This window comes from Amblyomma maculatum, chromosome 9 (assembly GCF_055883805.1).
Source record: "Amblyomma maculatum isolate TAMU_Amacu chromosome 9, ASM5588380v1, whole genome shotgun sequence".
NCBI lineage: Eukaryota > Metazoa > Arthropoda > Arachnida > Ixodida > Ixodidae > Amblyomma > Amblyomma maculatum.
In genome coordinates, this window is record NC_139352.1 from 76,868,403 (window position 1) to 76,888,385 (window position 19,983).

At 47.3% G+C, this 19,983-nt stretch overlaps 1 protein-coding gene across 4 annotated transcripts in view; it reads left to right on the top strand.

The window, feature by feature from the left end:
* The window catches only part of l(3)mbt (lethal (3) malignant brain tumor), a 45,693-nt gene that overhangs the window by 17,068 nt on the left and 8,642 nt on the right, over positions 1–19,983 (top strand). For all 4 annotated transcript variants that reach the window (XM_084579102.1, XM_084579103.1, XM_084579101.1 and 1 more), the window contains 4 exons: positions 3,318–3,641; positions 13,166–13,577; positions 14,677–14,772; positions 17,484–17,660. In XM_084579102.1, coding sequence (XP_084435228.1) covers positions 3,318–3,641; positions 13,166–13,577; positions 14,677–14,772; positions 17,484–17,660 — 1,009 coding nt within the window. The remainder of the gene's footprint in view (positions 1–3,317; positions 3,642–13,165; positions 13,578–14,676; positions 14,773–17,483; positions 17,661–19,983) is intronic.

Here is a 19,983-nt window from a genome sequence, read left to right on the forward strand (position 1 = left end):
AAAACGATGTAATCTTCATTTGGCGGCACTTCACACTATTCGATAGAATAAATTTCTCAACGAAATCGACACTGTGCAGCGCTTTCCCAATGTCAGCTGATTTGGCCACAGGTAGGTTCTCAAGGTACCTTCTCAATTTCCTCGCCATATCGGCGGCCTCGGTGCTGCTGAGAGCTCGCTCTTCGCCTTCTTCTTCACTCTCATCGCTGCTCGTAGCATCATCTGTAGGAAGCAGCTGATCGACAATTTCTTGGTCGGTCAATTCTGGCGCCACAGCCAAGTTGTCATCGGCAACAATAAAGTCCTCGAACGTAACATTCGGAACCGCCAGTTGATGCTATGTCGTCTCGTCGAAATTGTCCGCTTCACCTTCAGAATCGTGGGCGTCGTTGGGCTCAGTCGCGCTGGTGGATGGGGCTAGGCCAGCATCAACAAAGCAATTTCTTATTGTCGACTGTGCCACTTCGTTCCATGCACCGTACAGCATGTCCAGCGTAGTTTTGAGGTTTATGGCCGTTGATATACCCCTGTCTATGTCAAATACGAGCTGCGTAACCAATCGCTTTCGGTAGCAGCATTTTAGTGAGCGAATGATGCCCCTGTCTAATGGCTGCAGCACTGAGGTCGAATTTGGCGACAAAAAAAACTAGGCAGACCGCTTCAAGTGGTACAGACACCTTATGGGCAGAGCAGTTGTCCAATATAAGGAGCACTTTCCTGCGCTGCTCTGCCATGTCTTTGTCGAAGGCCTTCAGCCATGCTTCAAAGAGTGACGACGTCATCCACGCCTTTTTGTTTGAGCGATAGTACGCTTGGACATTCCGGGCGTTGCGCAGGCACCTGGGGCGAGCAGATTTACCAATAACAGTTAGCTGCCTTTTATCTGACCCATCCATGTCGACACAAACAACAATGGTGACGCGGTCTTTGCTTTTCTTGCCTCCTCGGCACAGTTCGTTCTTCGCAACGAGTGACCTTTCCGGGAGCAGCTTGAAAAAAAGTGTAGTCTCGTCCACGTTGTAGACATTGCGCATCTCGTAGCCATCCAGTTGCATGCGGAAGCTTTCTTGCCCACTTCTCGCAGTTCTCTACATCGACAGCTGCTTCTTCGCCCGACAAGGTGTGGCAAACAATCTGGTGGCGGTCTTTAAATCGCTGCAGCCAGCCACTGCTTGCATAGAAGTCATCGTGGCCTAAGACACAAGCGAGACTTCTTGCCTTCATTTGAAGCACGGCACCAGACACAGGCAGGTTGCGCGCTCTAACGTCCTTGAACCACGCGAACAAGGCATCTTCCAACATCCTGGTGGTGACAATACTTGACGCGCTTCCTGTCGTTCTTCACGGCGCCTGCAAAGTGCACGTTTTCTATCTTCTGCCTTGCGCTCAGTATGGTTGACAGAGTGCTAGGCGCAACGCCGAAGTCTGCGGCCAATCTCTTTCTTCTTGCGCCCGCTGTGGACGGCCCTGAATATTTTTATCTTTGTTTCAAGAGAAACTGCTTTGCGTTTCGGCGCCACCATGCTGCAAGACGACGGCACGACCACGAGGAAAGTGAGCACACGCGCGGGTCGGCAAAAAGTAAGGGCAGGGGCACGCGGGCGGTGGTTCGATCACGTGCAGGTCACATGCCAGGCAGCCGTTGATGCTAGATTCACTCGCGGTCCCTAGATGGCGTGGCGTGCGAAAGCGTGGGTGATTCAAACACATTTTAGGTGGGGGCGATTGATAAAACCGAAATTTAGCGTTTTGAAAAATTAATTTTTTTTGCTTCTTTGCAGATTTTGAGTCATGTGAATACGAAATATGCTTCGTTATAACCGATTTAGTGTCAAATTTTCAGTTTTTCATTTCGTTATACAGATAGAACTCCCATAGAAATAAAGCACAGCCAACCAAACTTTGCTTTGACTTCGTTATATCCGATAATTCGCTGTATCCGTGTTCGTTATAACGAGGTTCGACTGTAATTGGTTCACAGGAAGGGAAAGGCACAGTATTTGTCACACTTGTGTTTGTGGACACCTGAACCGCACCGTAAGGGAAGGGAGAGAGGTGGGAGTGAAAGTGGAAAGAGAGAAGGAGGAGCCGTAGTGGAGGGCTACGTAGTAATTTCGACCACCTGGGTATCTTTAATGTGCGCCTACATCGCACAGCACACGGACGCCTCTTCGTTTCGCCTCCATCGAAACGCAGCCGCCGCGGTCGGGTTCGAACCCGGGTACTCCGGCACAGTAGTCGGACATCTTACCACTGCACCACTCCGGCGGGGCATGAAACAAAAAAACAGCCAGACTGGCTAAACTAGGAACATCTATCTTCATACGTAAATCTTAGAAAAGGCAAATAGCTTAACAAATAACGAGGTTAGTGAATAAGACGAAGACAAACACAAACTAGCAACAGTCTCCGGGCGCTAGAGGAATGAAGTCGATGCAGACGCTCCCCATTGCATGGGCTCGGAAAGCGAGGAACGCCAAGTGTATACAGGTGCTTGAGTCAGACCAGCAGGAGGCTAGGCAGCTGGAGAGGCTCAGTCGAGGTGAGACGTCCCAGGTTGCTGTCAAGTGGCACAACCGCCAGATTTCCAGGTGCGTCTATCCAGCGTACCCAGCACGATGCTGAATGCACACACTGGCTACGTGGTCGGTCATTGCCAGGTCTTGTCACCCTGGTCGTAGGCCAGGCGGGACGCGATCAGCAGGAGCTTTGTGGCCACCCATCCTCGAGCAACGCTGCTTCGCCATTCTCTCTTTTCATGTGACATCATGTTCCATCCCACACACACCCCATACTTTTGTCGTCTTCTTCCTTGCTTCTCCCTCTTGCCAAGAATTGCAGATGCCATGTGATGCTAGCTCCTTACATTTGTTAAACCTGGTCACATCTTTATTATTTTGTTTGCGCTGCAGGCCACATTTTATACATGAAAAAAAGTTGAGATGCATTTATCCCGCAGTGATGTACAGTCAGCAGTGTCGTAGCACTACAAGAAAATGTGTAGAATAAATGAAATCGGCAAAGAGACTGCATGTATTGCCATGGAAAAAGGGAGAGAAAGTTGGAATCGGCAGTAGCGGTAGCAGATGGTTTTTCCATGATCCTTTGCATTCACTTCAGAAATACATACCACCTGTTGACTGGTAGTGGAGTTCAACTGCGCTAACAAGACAGAGCAAAAAAAAACAGGACATACGCATTTCTTGTTCCTGTGTCTTTCTAGTTGACACAGTTGCACTCTTTCAGTCGTAAATCAACATAAACTTGTCCAACTTGCTCTTTCCCTCACCTTTTACTGTTTGTTTATTTGCTCGCAGGCTATACATCAGAGCAGTTCAACTGGGCGCAGTACCTTAGAGCATCGCGTTCCCAGGCGGCACCCAGGCAGCTCTTTATAACCCGCAGCTCCACGCAGCCTGGCACTCCGTTACGTGCTGGCATGAAGCTGGAAGCGGTCGATCCCACCAATGGCGTGGCCTGCGTGGCCACGCTGACAGACATCACTGACACCGGCCGACTGCTGGTGACACCCGACGGCAGGGACAAGAGTGGCGCGTTCTGGGCCGATGCTGGCTCCCCGTTGCTGCGGCCACCCAACTGGAGTCGTGACCACGGAGAGACCCTCATGGCACCCACTACAAGTGAGTAGCGTACCCGCACTGATATTGTGATTGGGACAGTCGTCATAATTTCACTAGTTGAATGGAAATTGTGGAAGCCCCGAGAATGTAATTTTGAAGAAAGTTTAGTCATCATCATTTGTTGTCCCTCAAGGACCCTGGGCAGGGCATTACATAAGGGGGAGGGTGAAGCAGGAAAGAATGTTTATGACATATACTTTTATACAGTGAAAAAGAAACAAAGAAGGCATGGTAACATCGGACACCTATATGGATCCGTAACAAATGAACAGCGTAAAAGCCAAGTGCACAATAGCACCAATGCACTCAGATTGGCATATGCTTACACAATATTTAAAGTGGTTTATCAAACACAGTACACACAAAGTAGTATGTAGACACAGAATAACAAGTATTAGTATGTTAGTAAAGGTAAGCAGTACTAACAATGCAAAAATTAAGCTTGAGGCTGAAGCGAAGTCATGAAGAAAAACTGAAAACCAAATGCTATTCATTTCAACTAACCAAAATGAGCTAATATTATCTGTCTAAACTTTGAGTTGTCACGTTTGTGGACAGTAGATTCAAGAATCGAATTTCATTCATCAATAGCCAATGGCAAGAATGATCTATTGAAGGCATTTGTGGAGCCAGATGTATGCTGCAAACCTTAACCTTAAATAAATAATCATAGGTTGTTTCGTGCACGAAATTTCCCTCATAAAAACTGTTTCCAACTTTGCCAACCTGTACTATGCACACACTCTGTACTTTCTGAACAGGAATAAGCCTGTAAGAGAATAAAAAGCAAATAGCTTGTCCACTAGCGCACGCCCTATTAAAGTCTGGGCATGCTGCCCGAGCCCCGTGAAAAATTTTTATAACTTGAAATATGAACACAATTCTCACTACAAAATATGCGAAATTCTAGCAGTTACATATATTTTAAATGATTTTTCTGTCTTCTAATTAAAAACATCATAACTTCTGTTACAGCCATTAAAGGTCTCATTTTATTTCTAATTACAACAAATTAATATTCTTCAGGAGGAGATTATATCTTCTACTGCCAAAGTAAAGCATTCCGTATAGTTGGTGACAAAAATCTATTGCAGGGCTCGGAGAAAATAACTGTACCTACAAGGAAGTGTGCTAGCGGATGTGCTACTCCTTTTTTACTCCCTTATAGGCTTATTCGCATTTAGAGTATAGGACACCCCATTCCGTTACACGCATCACAAAAAAAGCACATTTTGCTACATGTACATGGCATGATGTAAAATAACAGGCTCTGCAATAAAAGGAAGAACACTGATGGCGTGATGCACAACACATGTGTGGTGCAGACGAAGGAAACAGAGAAGGGCTACACAAAAAAACATCAAGTCATCATATTTTCCCGACTGGTAATCGTAGCAGTGAGCATGGAACCTTTACATTTGCGTTGGACGCACACCAATCACTATAGCGCAGGACTCCGAGTAGCTCACTTGTGATGATCATAATCTCATGTCCGGCACTGTGCTCACATGCGAGCTCTGCCAGTTCTTTAAATTAATCGAAGGCTTCTGAATTACCTACAACTTTACTCCGTAGAAGAGTATTTGCATTTGATGAGACTGGACGGGGTGTCCAGTTTCGTCAAATGCAAGTGCTCAGCTTCCTACTTAACAGGAGCCAAATACAGTCAACAACCGATTTTTCAGACCCTCTAGGGAACGCAAAAAAGTAAGAAAAATCAAGCAGTCCGAAAAAATGAATGCATGAAAAAGATCTTACCTTTTTACGAATATTTCTGGAATCAAAACAGTCAAGGACGAGGTATTAGGCTTCCGAAACACCAAAGAATGAAAAAGAGCCATTCAAAACAACTGCTGAGTGACCCATGCCTTTTTGTTGGCTTCGTACAACACTGGCAGCGATGCCCCTTTAAAGCACCACGGGTTCTCCGACTTCCCGATTATAAGCAAGGGAAGCTTCTCGCTGCCAGACATGTTGCTGCCGACGAGAACGCTCTGCCACTCTTTACTGCACTTGTCACCGTGGCAATGGTCACCAGTGAAAGCAAGCATTCTTTCTGGCAACATCTTATAAAATAAGCCAGTTTCGTCGCAGTTGAAAACATTGTCAGCAGAGATCTGTTGCAACAAAGACTGCAGTTTTCCGTTGCGGTACTGCTCAATAACTTCATTGTCGACGACGCCGCTCTCACTGCACACTTTCTTGAACTTGAGGTCATTCCGATGTTTAAAGTTTCTCAGCCACCCATCACTAGACTTAAAATCGTCAGTGCCCATTTGAAGCGTGAGAGTTTCCGCTTTTTCTTTCAAGACGCCGCCCGAGACCGGCAACCGCTTTGCAGTCATTGATTTAAGCCACACGATGAGGGCTTCCTCAAGCTTTGAGTGAACACCTTGGCTTGCATTCTTTTTTTTTGGCACCAGATGGTTTTTCGGCCGCTTCCAGGATCTTGCCCTTGTTCTTGAAAAAATCCGAGACTGTTTGCTTTGAAATGCCGAACTCCTTACCCACGTCAGCCTGCGATCGGCCGCTAATTACTTATTTAATAATGGTGGCTTTCTTCTCCATCGTTAACCGACGGTACTGTTTTCCACGCTTCGATGCCATCGGCGAGGACGACGAGGACGGAGTGGGGGCCATCGCGGGCAAGCAAAATCCTCTTGTTGTGAAGTGTCGAAGCACCTAGGCCTAGCGTCGCAGAGCACACTTGACACAATGCGTAGCACGTAGCAAAACAATGCACCAGCGTAGCGAAAAAACACCATGTGGTCTGCGATGCATCTGCGCAATGAAAAGGCGAAACGGTCACGGCGTCGATGGCACTTCCGGAAACTTCGGAAGAGGCGCTAGTAAATGTAGCCAGCGTGGCCAGACCAAATCGGTGTGTGACGGCTAGTTGTTCAAAGCTAAAACATGGTACGCAGACTGGGAGATAGCCAAAATGGCGGCTTTGTATGACACAGTTGCGGTTTCAGACTTTCCGTCGCGTCAAAAAAGTCCGAAAAAGTCAGAAAATTTCAGATGCCCTTGTACATTGATTTTATGGGGCTCGTGGCGGTGCCGCAAAGACGTCCGGAATATCGGGCATGTCCGAAAATTCGGTCGTTGACTGTGTGGTGACGCCGCGCGTCGGTGCCCGGGAGAGATAAGATTCCGGGGCGGCGCGTGCCACCAAATGACCCCCGTTTATTCTGATCACGATGTTTATATACAGATGACAGTAGGTTGTGCTCGTGATGAAATAGCACCCTCTATACACAACATCTTTCCCCCCTTAGATAAACAACAAAAATGCATGCTAAAACTCAAGATTGCTGCAGGAAGGCAAAAACGAAACAAACCAGAACACTAACTAGTATATTTAGGTTACGAAATCCTGGTACCACGGGGGCGCTGTCCGTTGTCGCTGAGATCTACGCGGCACCCCTGCAGCCACATTTTCCGTCCGCCCAGTGGTTCCTTGCTGTTGAGAACGTTCCATTTGCTGCCCGTCAAGCACAACACACTCTGCACCAGAAGTTTGAGAAAGTTCTTCATGCAGTGTGTCTGCCTCTGCCGCATCCTGCACAGACTCCTGATGATCATCACCCGATGTTGCAGTGTCTGCTGTTGCCAAAGCCGTGTCCCGAGTATCAAGGCCTGCAGGAGACTCGAAGTAAGGCACATCCATCTCCAACCCGACTGCTACAGCACGATGCCCCTTCACTTTCTCAACCAACAGCGGTGCATCTTGTTGACCTCCCCGGGCAACTACTGACAACTTCGACGCATTCCATTTCTTCCCATCTGCCAGCAAAAATGAATTCCTGCCTATATGCTTCTTCACCTCCAGGGGCAAGGAAAACTTCTGCTCGCTTTTTACGCCGAAACCTCGTCGTACCTTCGCAAAATCCCCCACGTTGATGGTGGAATCTCTGGCACCCCGTTTCTCATCCGTGTAACTTTTCACTTGCTGTTGCCGGTTCTTGACCTGCTGTCGTAAGTCTGCCATGTGCGCCACTGGCTCATCAAAGAATCCTTCTCCTGGAAGGCCAACCACATCTAAGCGAGTACGAGGTCTCCTTTCGTGTAGCAAGAATGCTGGAGACACCCCTGTTGTGGCGTGTGGTGTAGCCCTGTAGACACTCAGGTACTCCAAGATGGCTTCCTTCAATGGCCTGCGCTCCAGTGACGCAGTCTACAGGTACTCCTTCAGAACATGATTAAACCTTTCGACCTGGCCATTGCACTGAGGGTAATACAATGATGTCACACAATGGTCAATACCCCTGGCCTTTAAAAATTCCTGAAAGTATGTGGACATGAATTGACGGCCATTGTCTGTGACCACACTTCCTGGGTACCCTTCCCGTGCAGAAAGCTCTAGCAAGACCTTGATTACTGACTGTGCGGTTATAGATGAAACAAAAACCACTTCAGGCCACTTGCTGCGATAATCCACGATTGTTACTGCAAACCTGCAGTCAGGCGGTGCACGTTTCATTGGCCCCACAATATCTATTCCTAACTTATGCCATAGCTTCTCAGGCCATTCTACTGGCTGCAATGGTGCTGTCATAGTTTTTGCAGACTTTTCTGCGGCTTTACAAACTGCACAGTTCCTGATGGCATTTTCCACATCGTCATCCATCTTGGGCCACCAGTACAACTCTCGTAGCCGTTGCTTTGTTCTGACAATGCCCGGATGAGATTCATGAGCAAGTGCAACAAACTTGGATGTGAGATCTGCTGGAGGCACTATACGCTCTGCACGAAACAACAACTCCTCCACAACAGACAGTTCATCCCGAATGCGTGCGAACAACAACAGTTTTCCTGCGAGCTCCTTTTTTTCTGGCCACCCAGATACGACATGCTGCATCACTTGTTGCAGCAGCGGGTCATTCTGTGTTGCTTCCTGTAGCTGATTTTTCATAACGACACTTGACATTGCAGCAACTACCTCCTCCAAAGGCTCACCTTCCATTGATGGCACGGGCAACCGGGATAGTGCATCAGCCACCACATTGGTTTCTCCCTTTGTGTACTGTACGGAGAAGTTATACTGCACGAGTCTTGCACACCACCTTTCAATTCAAAGGGGACGCCGACCTGTGCCATTGCTAGATAGCAAGGTCACTAACGCCTGATGGTCAGTCCTTAAAATAAATTTTTGGCCCCACAAATACACATGCCAATGCTCGCAAGCCCATAGGCACGCTAATGCTTCCCGTTCTCCGGTAGAATACTTGCGCTCTTGTGGTGACAAGGTTCTGGACGCGAATGCCACCGTGCGTGACTCCCCATCAGCAACTTGTTGCAACACAGCCCCTAACCCGTAGGCTGAAGCATCAGCAGTCACCTGTACCGGTAGCGCGCTGTCGAACATGGCCACAGCGCCGCACGATGCCAGCAGTGACTTGGCCTTGCAGAAACTGTCTTCCGCGCTCTGGTCCCAGCAGAACTCCTGGCCCTTGCGAAGAAGCCGCTGCAATGGCTCCACTTCCTCTACATAATGTGGAATGAAGCGAGAATAATAGCCAAGAAGTCCCAAAAAAGAACGCAGACCAACCACATCAGTCGGTGGCTGCGCGTGAAGAATCGCCTCAACTTTCGACTTGAGGGGCCTGAGCCCTTCAGCACTGACATGGTGGCCCAAAAATGACAGTTCTTGCACTTCAAACACACATTTCTTGTTTAGTTGCAAGCCGGCTTTAGCAATACCAATACGTCGCAATACCTCACGCAAGTGGTTGGTGTGTTCCCCTTTTGTCCTGCCGAAGACAGTGATGTCATCAATATAGAACAGAATGCCATTACAACCCTTCAATATCTCCTGCATCATCCGCTGAAATGCAGCAGGGGCCGAAGCGAGGCCAAAACATACTCTGCGGAAACGGAACAGCCCTTCATGCGTCACGAACGTTGTTATTTCTCGACTGCCTTCAGCCAGCTCCACTTGGTAGTATGCGGATGCCAAGTCTAATTTTGAAAACCATGCTGCCCCATTCAGCTCGTTCAAAAGTTCCTCAGTATGAGGCAGTGGAAATCCATCAGCCACCACTGCTTTGTTTGCTTCCCGCAAATCTGCGCAGAGGCGGATCCTTCCATCCTTTTTCTTCACTACAACTATCGGCGACACCCACTGTGACGCGTTTACACGCTCTATGATGCCTTCCTGTTCCAGTCTTGCTAACTCATTAGAAACTTGTTCTCTGAGTGCCAAGGGCAGGCGCCGAACCTTCGCTGCCACGGGCTTCACATCGGCGTGCAGCTTCACTTCATGCACAAAATCTTTTGCCAAACCCAATTTATGAGAGAAAAGGGAAGAAAACTCACATAATTCTGGGGGCAGCGACTCGGTGCTCACAGTCATCTGCAAACATGCCAAAGATGCTCCATCAATGCGCAACCGCAGCTGCTTGACTGCATCTAAACCCAACAATGCCATGCCCTGTGGAACCATGTGAAAACGAACGTTGGCAGATACGCTCCCGTACACCGTCTTGTCCACAAAACACCCCATGACCGGAATTGTTTGGCCAGAGAAGTCCCGCAGCGTCGCCACGGCAGGACCCAAGTCAAACCGGCAGGCGAACTTTTCTTGGTATAGATGGTAAGGTAAAATGGACACAGCTGAGCCTGTGTCTACCAGCAGCTGGACTAATTTGTCCTTGATGCACACATCAACGGCCAAAATCCCCCGTTTCACCTGCGTCACTGTCAGCACGCCCAACACCTCCGTGCAGTCTTCATCTCGAATAGCGCGCACTTCTGCTTCTCCGCGACTTTCACACACTACTTGGAAATGCCCAATCTTGTGGTACCTTGCACAACGCTTCCCTCACGCCTTGCATTCCCGCGAGTTGGCTAAGTGTCCTGCTGAGCCGCATCGGTAGCACTTGCGCACCGAGGCCGATGAAGAACCACCCCTCAGCGGCTGACCTCTTGCCTCCGTCACTCGCTGGACCGGGTAAGCGTCGTAACCGTCTTCATACAGTCGAGCACCGTTTACCGCCTCTTCATACGCCCGCAGGATGTCAACGGCCTGATCCAACGTAAACGTCGACCCTTTCAGTAACAGCTTCTGTCACAGTTCTACACTTCGAATGCCATCCACAACCTTATCACGCAAAGCTGTCTCAAGAAAAATCACCAAAGTCGCAATTCTTCGCCAGTTGCCGGAGAGCAGTGACGTAGTCCCGTATCGGTTCGTCCGGAAGTTGTCGCCGCAGCGTGAATCGGCGACGCTCAACAAGAACATTCACAGCACTTGTGAAATGGCATTCCAGCAAGGCGAGCGCTTCTTGGTAAACGTCCGCAGAAGCTCTGCTCGTGACCGGTCCCGGAGTAAGCGTGCGGAAAACCCGACGGCCTTCAACGCCTAGGCATTGCAATAAAATGGCCCTCTTCCGTACCTGCGATTTCTCGTCGAGTCCGGTTGCTTGTAGAAAATTTTCGAAGTCCTCCTTCCATTGGTGCCATGGTACAGGCGGTTGTCCAGGTACTTCCAGGAAAAGGCCCACTGGCGGTAGCGCAAACGAATCCATCCCCTGACACGCCTCCCGCGCGTGACTAGCCGCAATCCTGTAGTCGAGATGGCCAAATGTCAAGCCGCAGGTCTGTCGACTGCGCCAGTATGTGGTGACGCCGCGCGTCGGTGCCCAGGAGAGATAAGATTCCGGGGCGGCGCGTGCCACCAAATGACCCCCGTTTATTCTGATCACGATGTTTATATACAGATGACAGTAGGTTGTGCTCGTGATGAAATAGCGCCCTCTATACACAACAGACTGTAAACATTGTTTTACTGTAGTTTGTTTTAGTGACCCTGTGCTTGGTGCACAGTACCTTTTTTATTTTTGTTCAGCGGCAGTCATTGCCACTAGGTTCTGATGACTGTTGTTGCAACTCTGATGTTCTCATTCCCATCACTACAACAATAGAATGCAGTGAAACCAAAATACCCTAGACCTGATGTCTTAGGCGGTGAGGTATTACATCATGAAGGCGCACCATTCTCATCGCAATGTTGTTAAATTGCTAAAAATGTTTGTTTTCTGCTTGGTCTACTGCTCACAGCATGGCTTACAGTTTTTTGCATTTTTGAATATTTTGTGATCAGTACATACTGCGGAGGATAGTGGAGTGTGCGCCGGTGTGCTGTCAAGATTGAAAACTTGCTCAAAGAGGTCTTCTGAGTGTTGTGCTTCACATTTATTTGCTATTCTGAAGAAGCCATCACACAATGGCTGATCCACATCCAACTTCCAGGAGCGCTGGGCATACGGCGAAGCGGCTTTGTGTCATTATCAATGGTGGAAGCAGGCCACTGTAGATGTTTCCATCTTTTCAGCCCAGCTTCAGCTGCAGAATATTCATAGTGGCCAAGTAGATCACAAGGCCTATAAATGTGAGCATTTCACTAGGAGCCACTTCAAATCTTAAAGGACCCCCGAAATGTTACTTGCGCCAATGTTCTAGTGGAAGAAATCCATAGACATAGTCTTTGTAAGTATTTGAACCAAATTTCAAAGCTTAATATGGAGCTGATAATGTACAAATAAGTGTTCCCAGTGGCCGCTCGCAACCGATTAGGACGACGTGATTCCCCCATGCAAACAATCCTCTTGACGTCATCGGGGCTTGCTGTCCACTCACTGGACCTTCCGAGGTGACGCGGGGCCCATTAAAGTCAGTTCCAGAGTGGGGCCTGCTGGCTTGAATAAGGTGTTAGTCTTGCACATGGAAAACATCTACCACTTCTCGGATCACAAAGCTTTCCTTTGTAAGAGATAAGAACCGGGAAAGGAGTGTCTATGTAGGATGATCAAGTTAAGCAAACTAAAGATTAGTGTTTAGGGGCAGATATATGTATGCATGTCTCTCAAGTTCTTTACCTCGGCAAAGTGCAAACCCAAAATTTTTGATGAGCTGCACACAAATTTCATACTACCAAGAGTCAAAATCATCTGGCGATTTTCGTTCGGCGGCACATTTGGTTGACTTATGTAGTTATTGCTTGTAGTAGTATGTATCCTGGTTATGTGAAGCAGGAAATGCTGCCTATAGCATTGTTCATGGCCCTTTTTATTTTGATTCCAGTGCTTCCTTTTATTTAATCGTTGGCTGCGAAATGCTCCGAGTCTCAAACATGCTCTTTGGGTGTTCATCTACCAAGTCAACGTTAAACTGGACAAGTGACCAGTCACTCAGGCAGTAACAAATGGTTTTTGCTACCCGCAGTCGCTCCTGAAAACTACAAATCCATTTTGAAATTGTCACCTGTTTGTGCAATGGGTTAAAACATTTCATAAACTGATTTGAACGTTTTCATGGGTGTAATGGCTCTCCTCTTGCTTTAGTGAGACAAGAACATGTTGTGAGCTCATTATTTAAGAAATAAAACAACAGACACGGCATGATGACCTGATATCTGGTTGCCAGCAGTGGTGGGAAAGCTTCAGAGGTCAAGAAATGGCAGCTTTAGATGCAAACTGGTTCATTGCTTCCTCTTTCAACTTTCTGTCGCTTTGCCTTCACAGGCTGGAAAGGCCCGTTTTCGTGGGAGCGCTACTTGTCAGAGCAACGAGCCCAGGGTGTTCCCGCGCGGTCTCTACGTCCGCGGAGTGGGCCTCAGGGTTTTCAAGTCGGGCACCGGTTTGAGGTGGTAGACCCACGCCATCGCCGGTTTGTGCGTGTCGCCAGCGTGGCAGCCCTGCGGCCACGAGGACTGCTGGTGCATCTCGATGGCTGGCCACCAGAGCGCGACTTTTTCCTAGATGTCGACAGCCCTGACATGCACCCGGTGGGCTGGTGTACTCGCACCGGTCACCCACTCGAGCCGCCAGGTTCTCTGGCCTCACCTGCACCAGGAGCCCCACCGCCAAGCAGTGGGTGCCCCACCCCTGGCTGCAATGGGCTCGGCCACATAAAGGGATTCGCCAGCCACCACAGGCAAGAGGACATCCATGTTTCAGTGCCATGTTGCCAACTTCCAAACCTGGACTCATATAGTCCGAGTACAATCATTACTGCAAGGAAATTGGTTTTTCTTGTAAGGCCTCCAGCAGTGTATACCCGTTAGTTAATGGCAGTGGCAGAATTAAGAGGTGATGCAGGGGCCAACTCATCCCAGTGAGAAACTATTTTGTGGTGAAACCATGAAAAGCATTTTTTTTTTTTCATTGCAGAAAATCCAAGAAATTCACTGCGCAAATGGTACCTCCTCAACCACCCTATCTCAAAGAGCCACCCATAAATCTGCCCCCAACTGTCTTAACACTTCGGTATAGATCTTGTATCGACAATGCGATATGTAAAAAGATGTAGATATATAAGCTTATTTGCATCCTAGAAGCTAGAATACATTGTTTCTATGATAGTGGCGGTAGGTGGACTGCCACTTTTTAGAGGTGCGGTGTGCCGTTGAGTATATGAGCTAACGGGCAAAATTGTAGTCTGATATACTGCGCTATTGTTCTATGCTCTTAGATGGTAGTGTTCGATGCCATAAATACTTCAAAAGTCAAATCACGTTAATATGGACACTTTTGTTCCAGATCAGAACTATCCATAAAGTAAGTTGTCTATAGTAATGAATAGCAAAGAAAAATATATAAAAAACACTATGATATTAAGTTCTGTTTTTGTATGTAGTGGTGGCAAGTAATGTTGAAATTAGTCATTATCTGGGGAACTACAAGCCCATGTATCTCAGTCGCCATTAATAATAATAATAATAATTGGTTCACAGGAAAGGAAAGGCACAGTATCTGTCACAATGTTTTTTTTTTCCTTCTTTTAACTTTCTATCTCCTGCATCCCATTCCCCCTTTCTCAACTTATGCCGTGTCACAATTGTTTCTGTGGACACCTGAACCATGCCTTAAGGGAAGGGAGTAAGGTGGGAGATTTGGTGTAACATGACAGTCTAAGCTCTCTAAACTCCAACTATATGTGATGCAACGTCATGTCTTTTAAGAGCTGCTCAGAGGTCACCTGTGAAGTAAAAAAATCGTAATTTTGCTTTCCATTTTCCTGTGCATCGTTGCAGCGCATATGGCTGCCCCTTTTCAGCTGCAAATCGAGATCTTCCGGATCGGCTCAACACTCCGTCCGCTGTTCCACAGGAGACCAAAGACGGCCTCAGGTGAGCTCCTCCCGCACCTTTTATTGGTATTGAGCAAATATTCGAATTTTCAAATGCGAATTGAATAAGGTTATTATTCGATTCATATTCGAAAAATTGATGTTTGGATTTGCCTAATACTCGAAAATTACCGAATACACCTAAAAATATTAATATCACCTCAGTTTTGCTGCACGGGGCACTTCACTGCAATGCTCTACGGTGGTAAATATGCAGTGAAGCATCTTCAAAATGCGACGGGGCCGTTTTGTGAAGAGGGTCTTCTCGACAGTGCGCACAAGGCTAAGCACTTGATTAAACCAGGAAGAACATCATTCTCACTTCAGTTTCATCTCGGATGCGTTCAACCGTCGTGCAGGTGCTCTTTAGATAAAATTACTATGGCGCGAATGGTGTCTGATAGTTTTTTCAAGCCTATTCATTAAATGGACCCTTTGCAAAACTCCATAAGTCAGCTTTCCTGCATGACAAAAAAACCCTTTATTATGGTGGCGCAGCCTATTGTTGGGGCAGAAGTCTGGTATAGTGCAGAATGCTTCTATAGCATGCCTTGTATCATCCCGGACATGGCGACCGGCATTCCTTCGCGATTGAAAAGGGGGAGGGAAGGGGCGGGGTTATGAATGGTACCTGTGAGACGGAGGCACTCTTCTTAATCGCGACAGCCACAAAAGCAGAGGGGTGCAGAAAATGGGCGTAGCCATTATTGGCACAAGAGATACTTCCTGCATTGTACCCTATTTTTTCCTCCAAAACAGTTTGGCCGCAATGGATTGTACCCTATTTTTTCCTCCAAAACAGTTTGGCCGCAATGGTGAGTTTTTTGCTGTGCAGAGAAGCTGACTTTCAGAGTTTTTTCAGAGGGTCCATTTCAGCTTTTGGTTAATTTGGATATTTCTTATAGTCCCTTGAAAGTCTAATTAAGGCTGAGCTCCATGTACGCGGAAATTCAAGCGAACGCGACGGTGGTAAGCGTAGCGCGAAGAACAATGCATGTGCCTCGTCTCGTCGCTCAGACCTGCTAAACTAAAAAATTGTGCTCTTTGTCTGGAGGTGCACGCGTGGTTAGCCAATCAGGTTCTCGCTTGCCATTTTCGATTGCCAAATAGCCCCTCCACGGAGTTCTATCGGTTATGTGTTCACATTAACAAGTGTGCCATCTTGATCATCGCCACTGTAGCTACATTGCTGCCGCAGGGGAAGTATTTTTTCCCCTGGCTAACAGGTAGACTGATCCGCACTACTTTTCAAAAATAGCAGGTTACGGGAGTGTTTATGAAACTGCAGTGTGGCGCAGTCATCAAAACCGGTGTGCACGTGCCTGTCGTCTCGCCTACATTGATTGGGGTTTTTCATTCAGTGATGGAGCAAACCACAGTCGCCTTCACTGTGCCATCTCGTTACGTCATCACTCTCTTTTTCGCGCACATGGAGGTCACTTTTTAATGAGAGTTTATCGTATTCAGCAGTGGTGTGACAGCTCCACTACGTTTCATGCTGGTTCCCCTTGTACAAGGAACTGGCATGCAAAATCTCGTATAAAATTTATGTACAGGATTTTTCATTTTTTTTCGCTGGTCATATTTTTAATATTTGCTGGCATTTTTTTCCATATTCATATCCGATTCATATTTGAAAAATTATATTTGCACACCCCTAATATATATATATATATATATATATATATATGCATCTTTGTGCAGGCTATATAGGACTTAAGGTTTGTTGAGGGAACAAACATGAAATAGTGGGTTTAATTAAGCATGGCTGCTAATGCTTAGAAATAGCAAGTGAAGGTCACTTAGGATGACAGTCAATGGCAATGGAAAGCAAGCATAGCAGTGGGTGGTACTTTACTGCAGAAAAAAAGAAAAGAAAAAAGTTCTGCTGTTTGAAACTCGGCAAATGATGCACACGCTGGACCTCTTCTCAAGAAACTTCAAGTCTATCCTGTGAATTACAAAGAATTACTTTTGCAATGGTACCATACAGAAAAAGCGAGGGAAGCACATTATTGAGCATCTGTCTAGTTTGTCCAAAAACATTATGACAAATTATGGTGTTCACTGTACTATTTATTCGTTGCCATCTTTGTTAAATGTGCTTGGTCTCTGACGTCTTCTTTCATTTCACTCGATTTTGTACGAACACGACTGCCCATGTATTACATTACTCGAGTTACTTTTCATTGTGAATAACTAGGTTCCCTCCTTGCCATTGCATAATGCTAGCATGTAGTCATATTTGATTGCTGTTGTATTCAGAAATTGCAACAACAACCTGTCCAATAATCTTCGTACAAAAAGCCTACAGCTATTTATCATCATAGCACATGACTTTGTACCATCTCATCCAAAATTTGTATCCACCCCTTATGTAATGCCCCTCAAAAGGGGTCTTTAAGGAAATAAAAATGAAATGAAATGAAATGAGAAGATACACAACACACGTGCACACTACCGATTGTAATAAGAATCCGAAAACACTTCCTCTTCACCACTCCTCTTCTACACTCAGGTACATCTCATCTCATCATAAGCAGCACCAACTAGCCCCTCAAGCCGTTATTTTGAGATTGCTGTTGTCAATGCCTGTTTCCATCACTCCATAGTTATACGACTCTCGAAAGGGTTCTCGGTTTTCGTTTGTGCTGCTTATGCTATGTATGCACGTGAAAGAAATTTTATTTAAACTTATGGAAAACGCCGCAGGAAGTGTCCCACACCTGGCTGCAATGGTAGTGGACACCTGAAGGAGAAGTACACGGTGCACCACAATGCCTCGGGGTGCCCACTGGCCACGGCACAGGCGGGCGACGACAGCAGCCAGGACAGCCCTTCGACGGCTATTGTGCCCACCCAGCCCCGGGGAAGAGGACGGCCACGCAAGTAAGCTTTCAGCAAACACTCCCCGAGATTCCCGATTCTCACACCAGGAAGATTTTCCTCCAGTGATTCGGGGCAAGGTAAACCTGTTGTGTTCAGGGAGTGTCCCAGCATTTTGGCAGTCATTTCAGTACAGGGTTAGGTAGGGTTTGGTTTATGGGATTTAACGACCCAAAGCAACTCAGGCTATGAGAGACGATGTAGTGGAGGGCTTCGGAAATTTCGACCACCTGGAGTTTTTTAACGTGCACTGGCATCACACAGCACACAGACGCCATGCTTTTCGCCTCCACTGAAAAGCGGCCGCTGAGGTTGGGGATTGATCTCGCATCCTTGGGCACAAAAGTCGAGCACCCTAATCACTGCACTACCGAGGCAGGAGTAGAAGGGTAGGGCAGGAAGCTATTCGATCTTGCCAGCTGGATTAGGCATCTATCGCTACACAGAACTTTGTTTCCCTACGTCACCACTGCATTTCTATCAGTTCCCCAGCTGTGCTTTTAGTGTACAGTCGAACCCTTCAATAACGAAAGCTCTCAAGAACGAAATTCTCGCGGCCCCGGCAAATTTCCATAGAGTTCAATGCATTTTCCCCCTCTCAAGAGCGAAGTTTTTAAAAAGCAGTCCCGCATTAACGAATGTTTGAGGTAGTGATCTGCAACATTTTTTTCGGCACGTCGGCCAGTTGGGAACAGAGAAGTGGCAAAATTGCAGCAGACTCATCCAACAAGTCAGGCCTGTTCATTTCTGTCAACAAGCACTGGCGCGGCCATTGCTGTTTACTTTCTGTCAGTTCGGTAATATGATGATGATAACGAGATTATTATTTTTTTTTGCGCAGTGAAAGCGGGTTTTTGCTAGCCTGTTTGTTGGTAACTACGCACACACAATTTTTTTTGAGGACAACGCTGCCAGAGCAGCGAACTCTTCTTTTTTTTTGCTGCCATGCCGACCACATTATCTCACCGTCCGCCTCTTGCACGCCGATTTCGCCCATGATTTGCGTGTGTCCAGTGGTTTTTTTTTTTTTTTGGGCCTGTAGGAAACATGCCGCCTCCTGTCAAAAAGCGGAAGCTTTGACGCTGCAAGAAAAATCTGCAATCATCGCCCAAGCTGCAAAAGCTAGAAAGAAGTCCAATATTGCGGAGCAATTCTGTATCCCGTGCAGCTCACTTTCTACGATTCTGAAAGCCAAGAATAGCATCATGGCGGCACTTCAGATTGGCGCGCGCGCGCAGAACAAGACGGTGGCAGTGCCGGGCTACAAAGACATCGACAAAGCTATATATCAGTGGCTCCTTGACAAAACAGTGAACAAGATGCCTTTGTCTGGAAGCCTTCTGCAGCAGAAGGCGATTGACTTCGCGTGAATTCTGGGGCACAACAACTTTAAGGCGAGCACCGATGGCTAAACCGATTTAAAGCGCGGCACTGCATCATCGCCAAGGTGTTGTCAGGGGAGTCTGCGAGCGTCGACGCTAAAGCAGCATCGTCCTGGATGCAGGAAAGTTATGCAAGCATAATGGACGAATACAAGCCCTCCGAAATTTATAATGCTGATGAAACTGGCTTTTTTTGCGAAATGTTGCCATTGAAAACATTTGACCTGAAGGGACAAAAATGCCAAGGAGGCAAGTTGAGCGAGAAGTGGGTGACAGTACTTTTTTGCTCCAACATGAATGGATCTGACAAGCGTTTCCTCCTCGTGATCGTCCGGAGCAAGACGCTACGGTGCTTTAAAGGTGACCGAAGGCTTCCGGTCGAGTACATTGCTAACCAGAAAGCTTGGATAATGCGCGCAATATTCTCGAGCTGGCTGGAAGCCTTTGATGCAGATATGCACAAGCAGGGCAGATCCGTCTGCCTTTTTTCTTTGATAACTGCAGTGCCCACCAACCACTTCGAAGACGTCCCGACGAGTGTCCGCTTGATTTTTTTACTCCGAACTGCACGTCCACCGTCCAACTTCTTTACCAAAGGGTTAACGTATCAAATCTGCGTACTGTGGGAGACTCATCCGGTGGATTTTGTTAAACATCGAAATGGAGGGACCAACAGAAATTTATCTTTTTATGGCGCTGGAGATGCTTGCCGCGGCGTGAACTGCTACTTCGGCCACCCTTGTCCAGAATTGCTTCAGACACGCCGGTTTCGCAGCTGGTCAGCACGCCTTGGCAGAACCGGAAGCGAGTGTTCCTGCAAGCGGTGACGATCTGCAGCCACTAATTGAAGCATGGGACGCGCTTTGCAGTATTGATGCAATGGTGCCAGACGCTGTTCTGGCAGGATGACATTTTGTGTGTGGATGCCGACTTGATCGTGCACG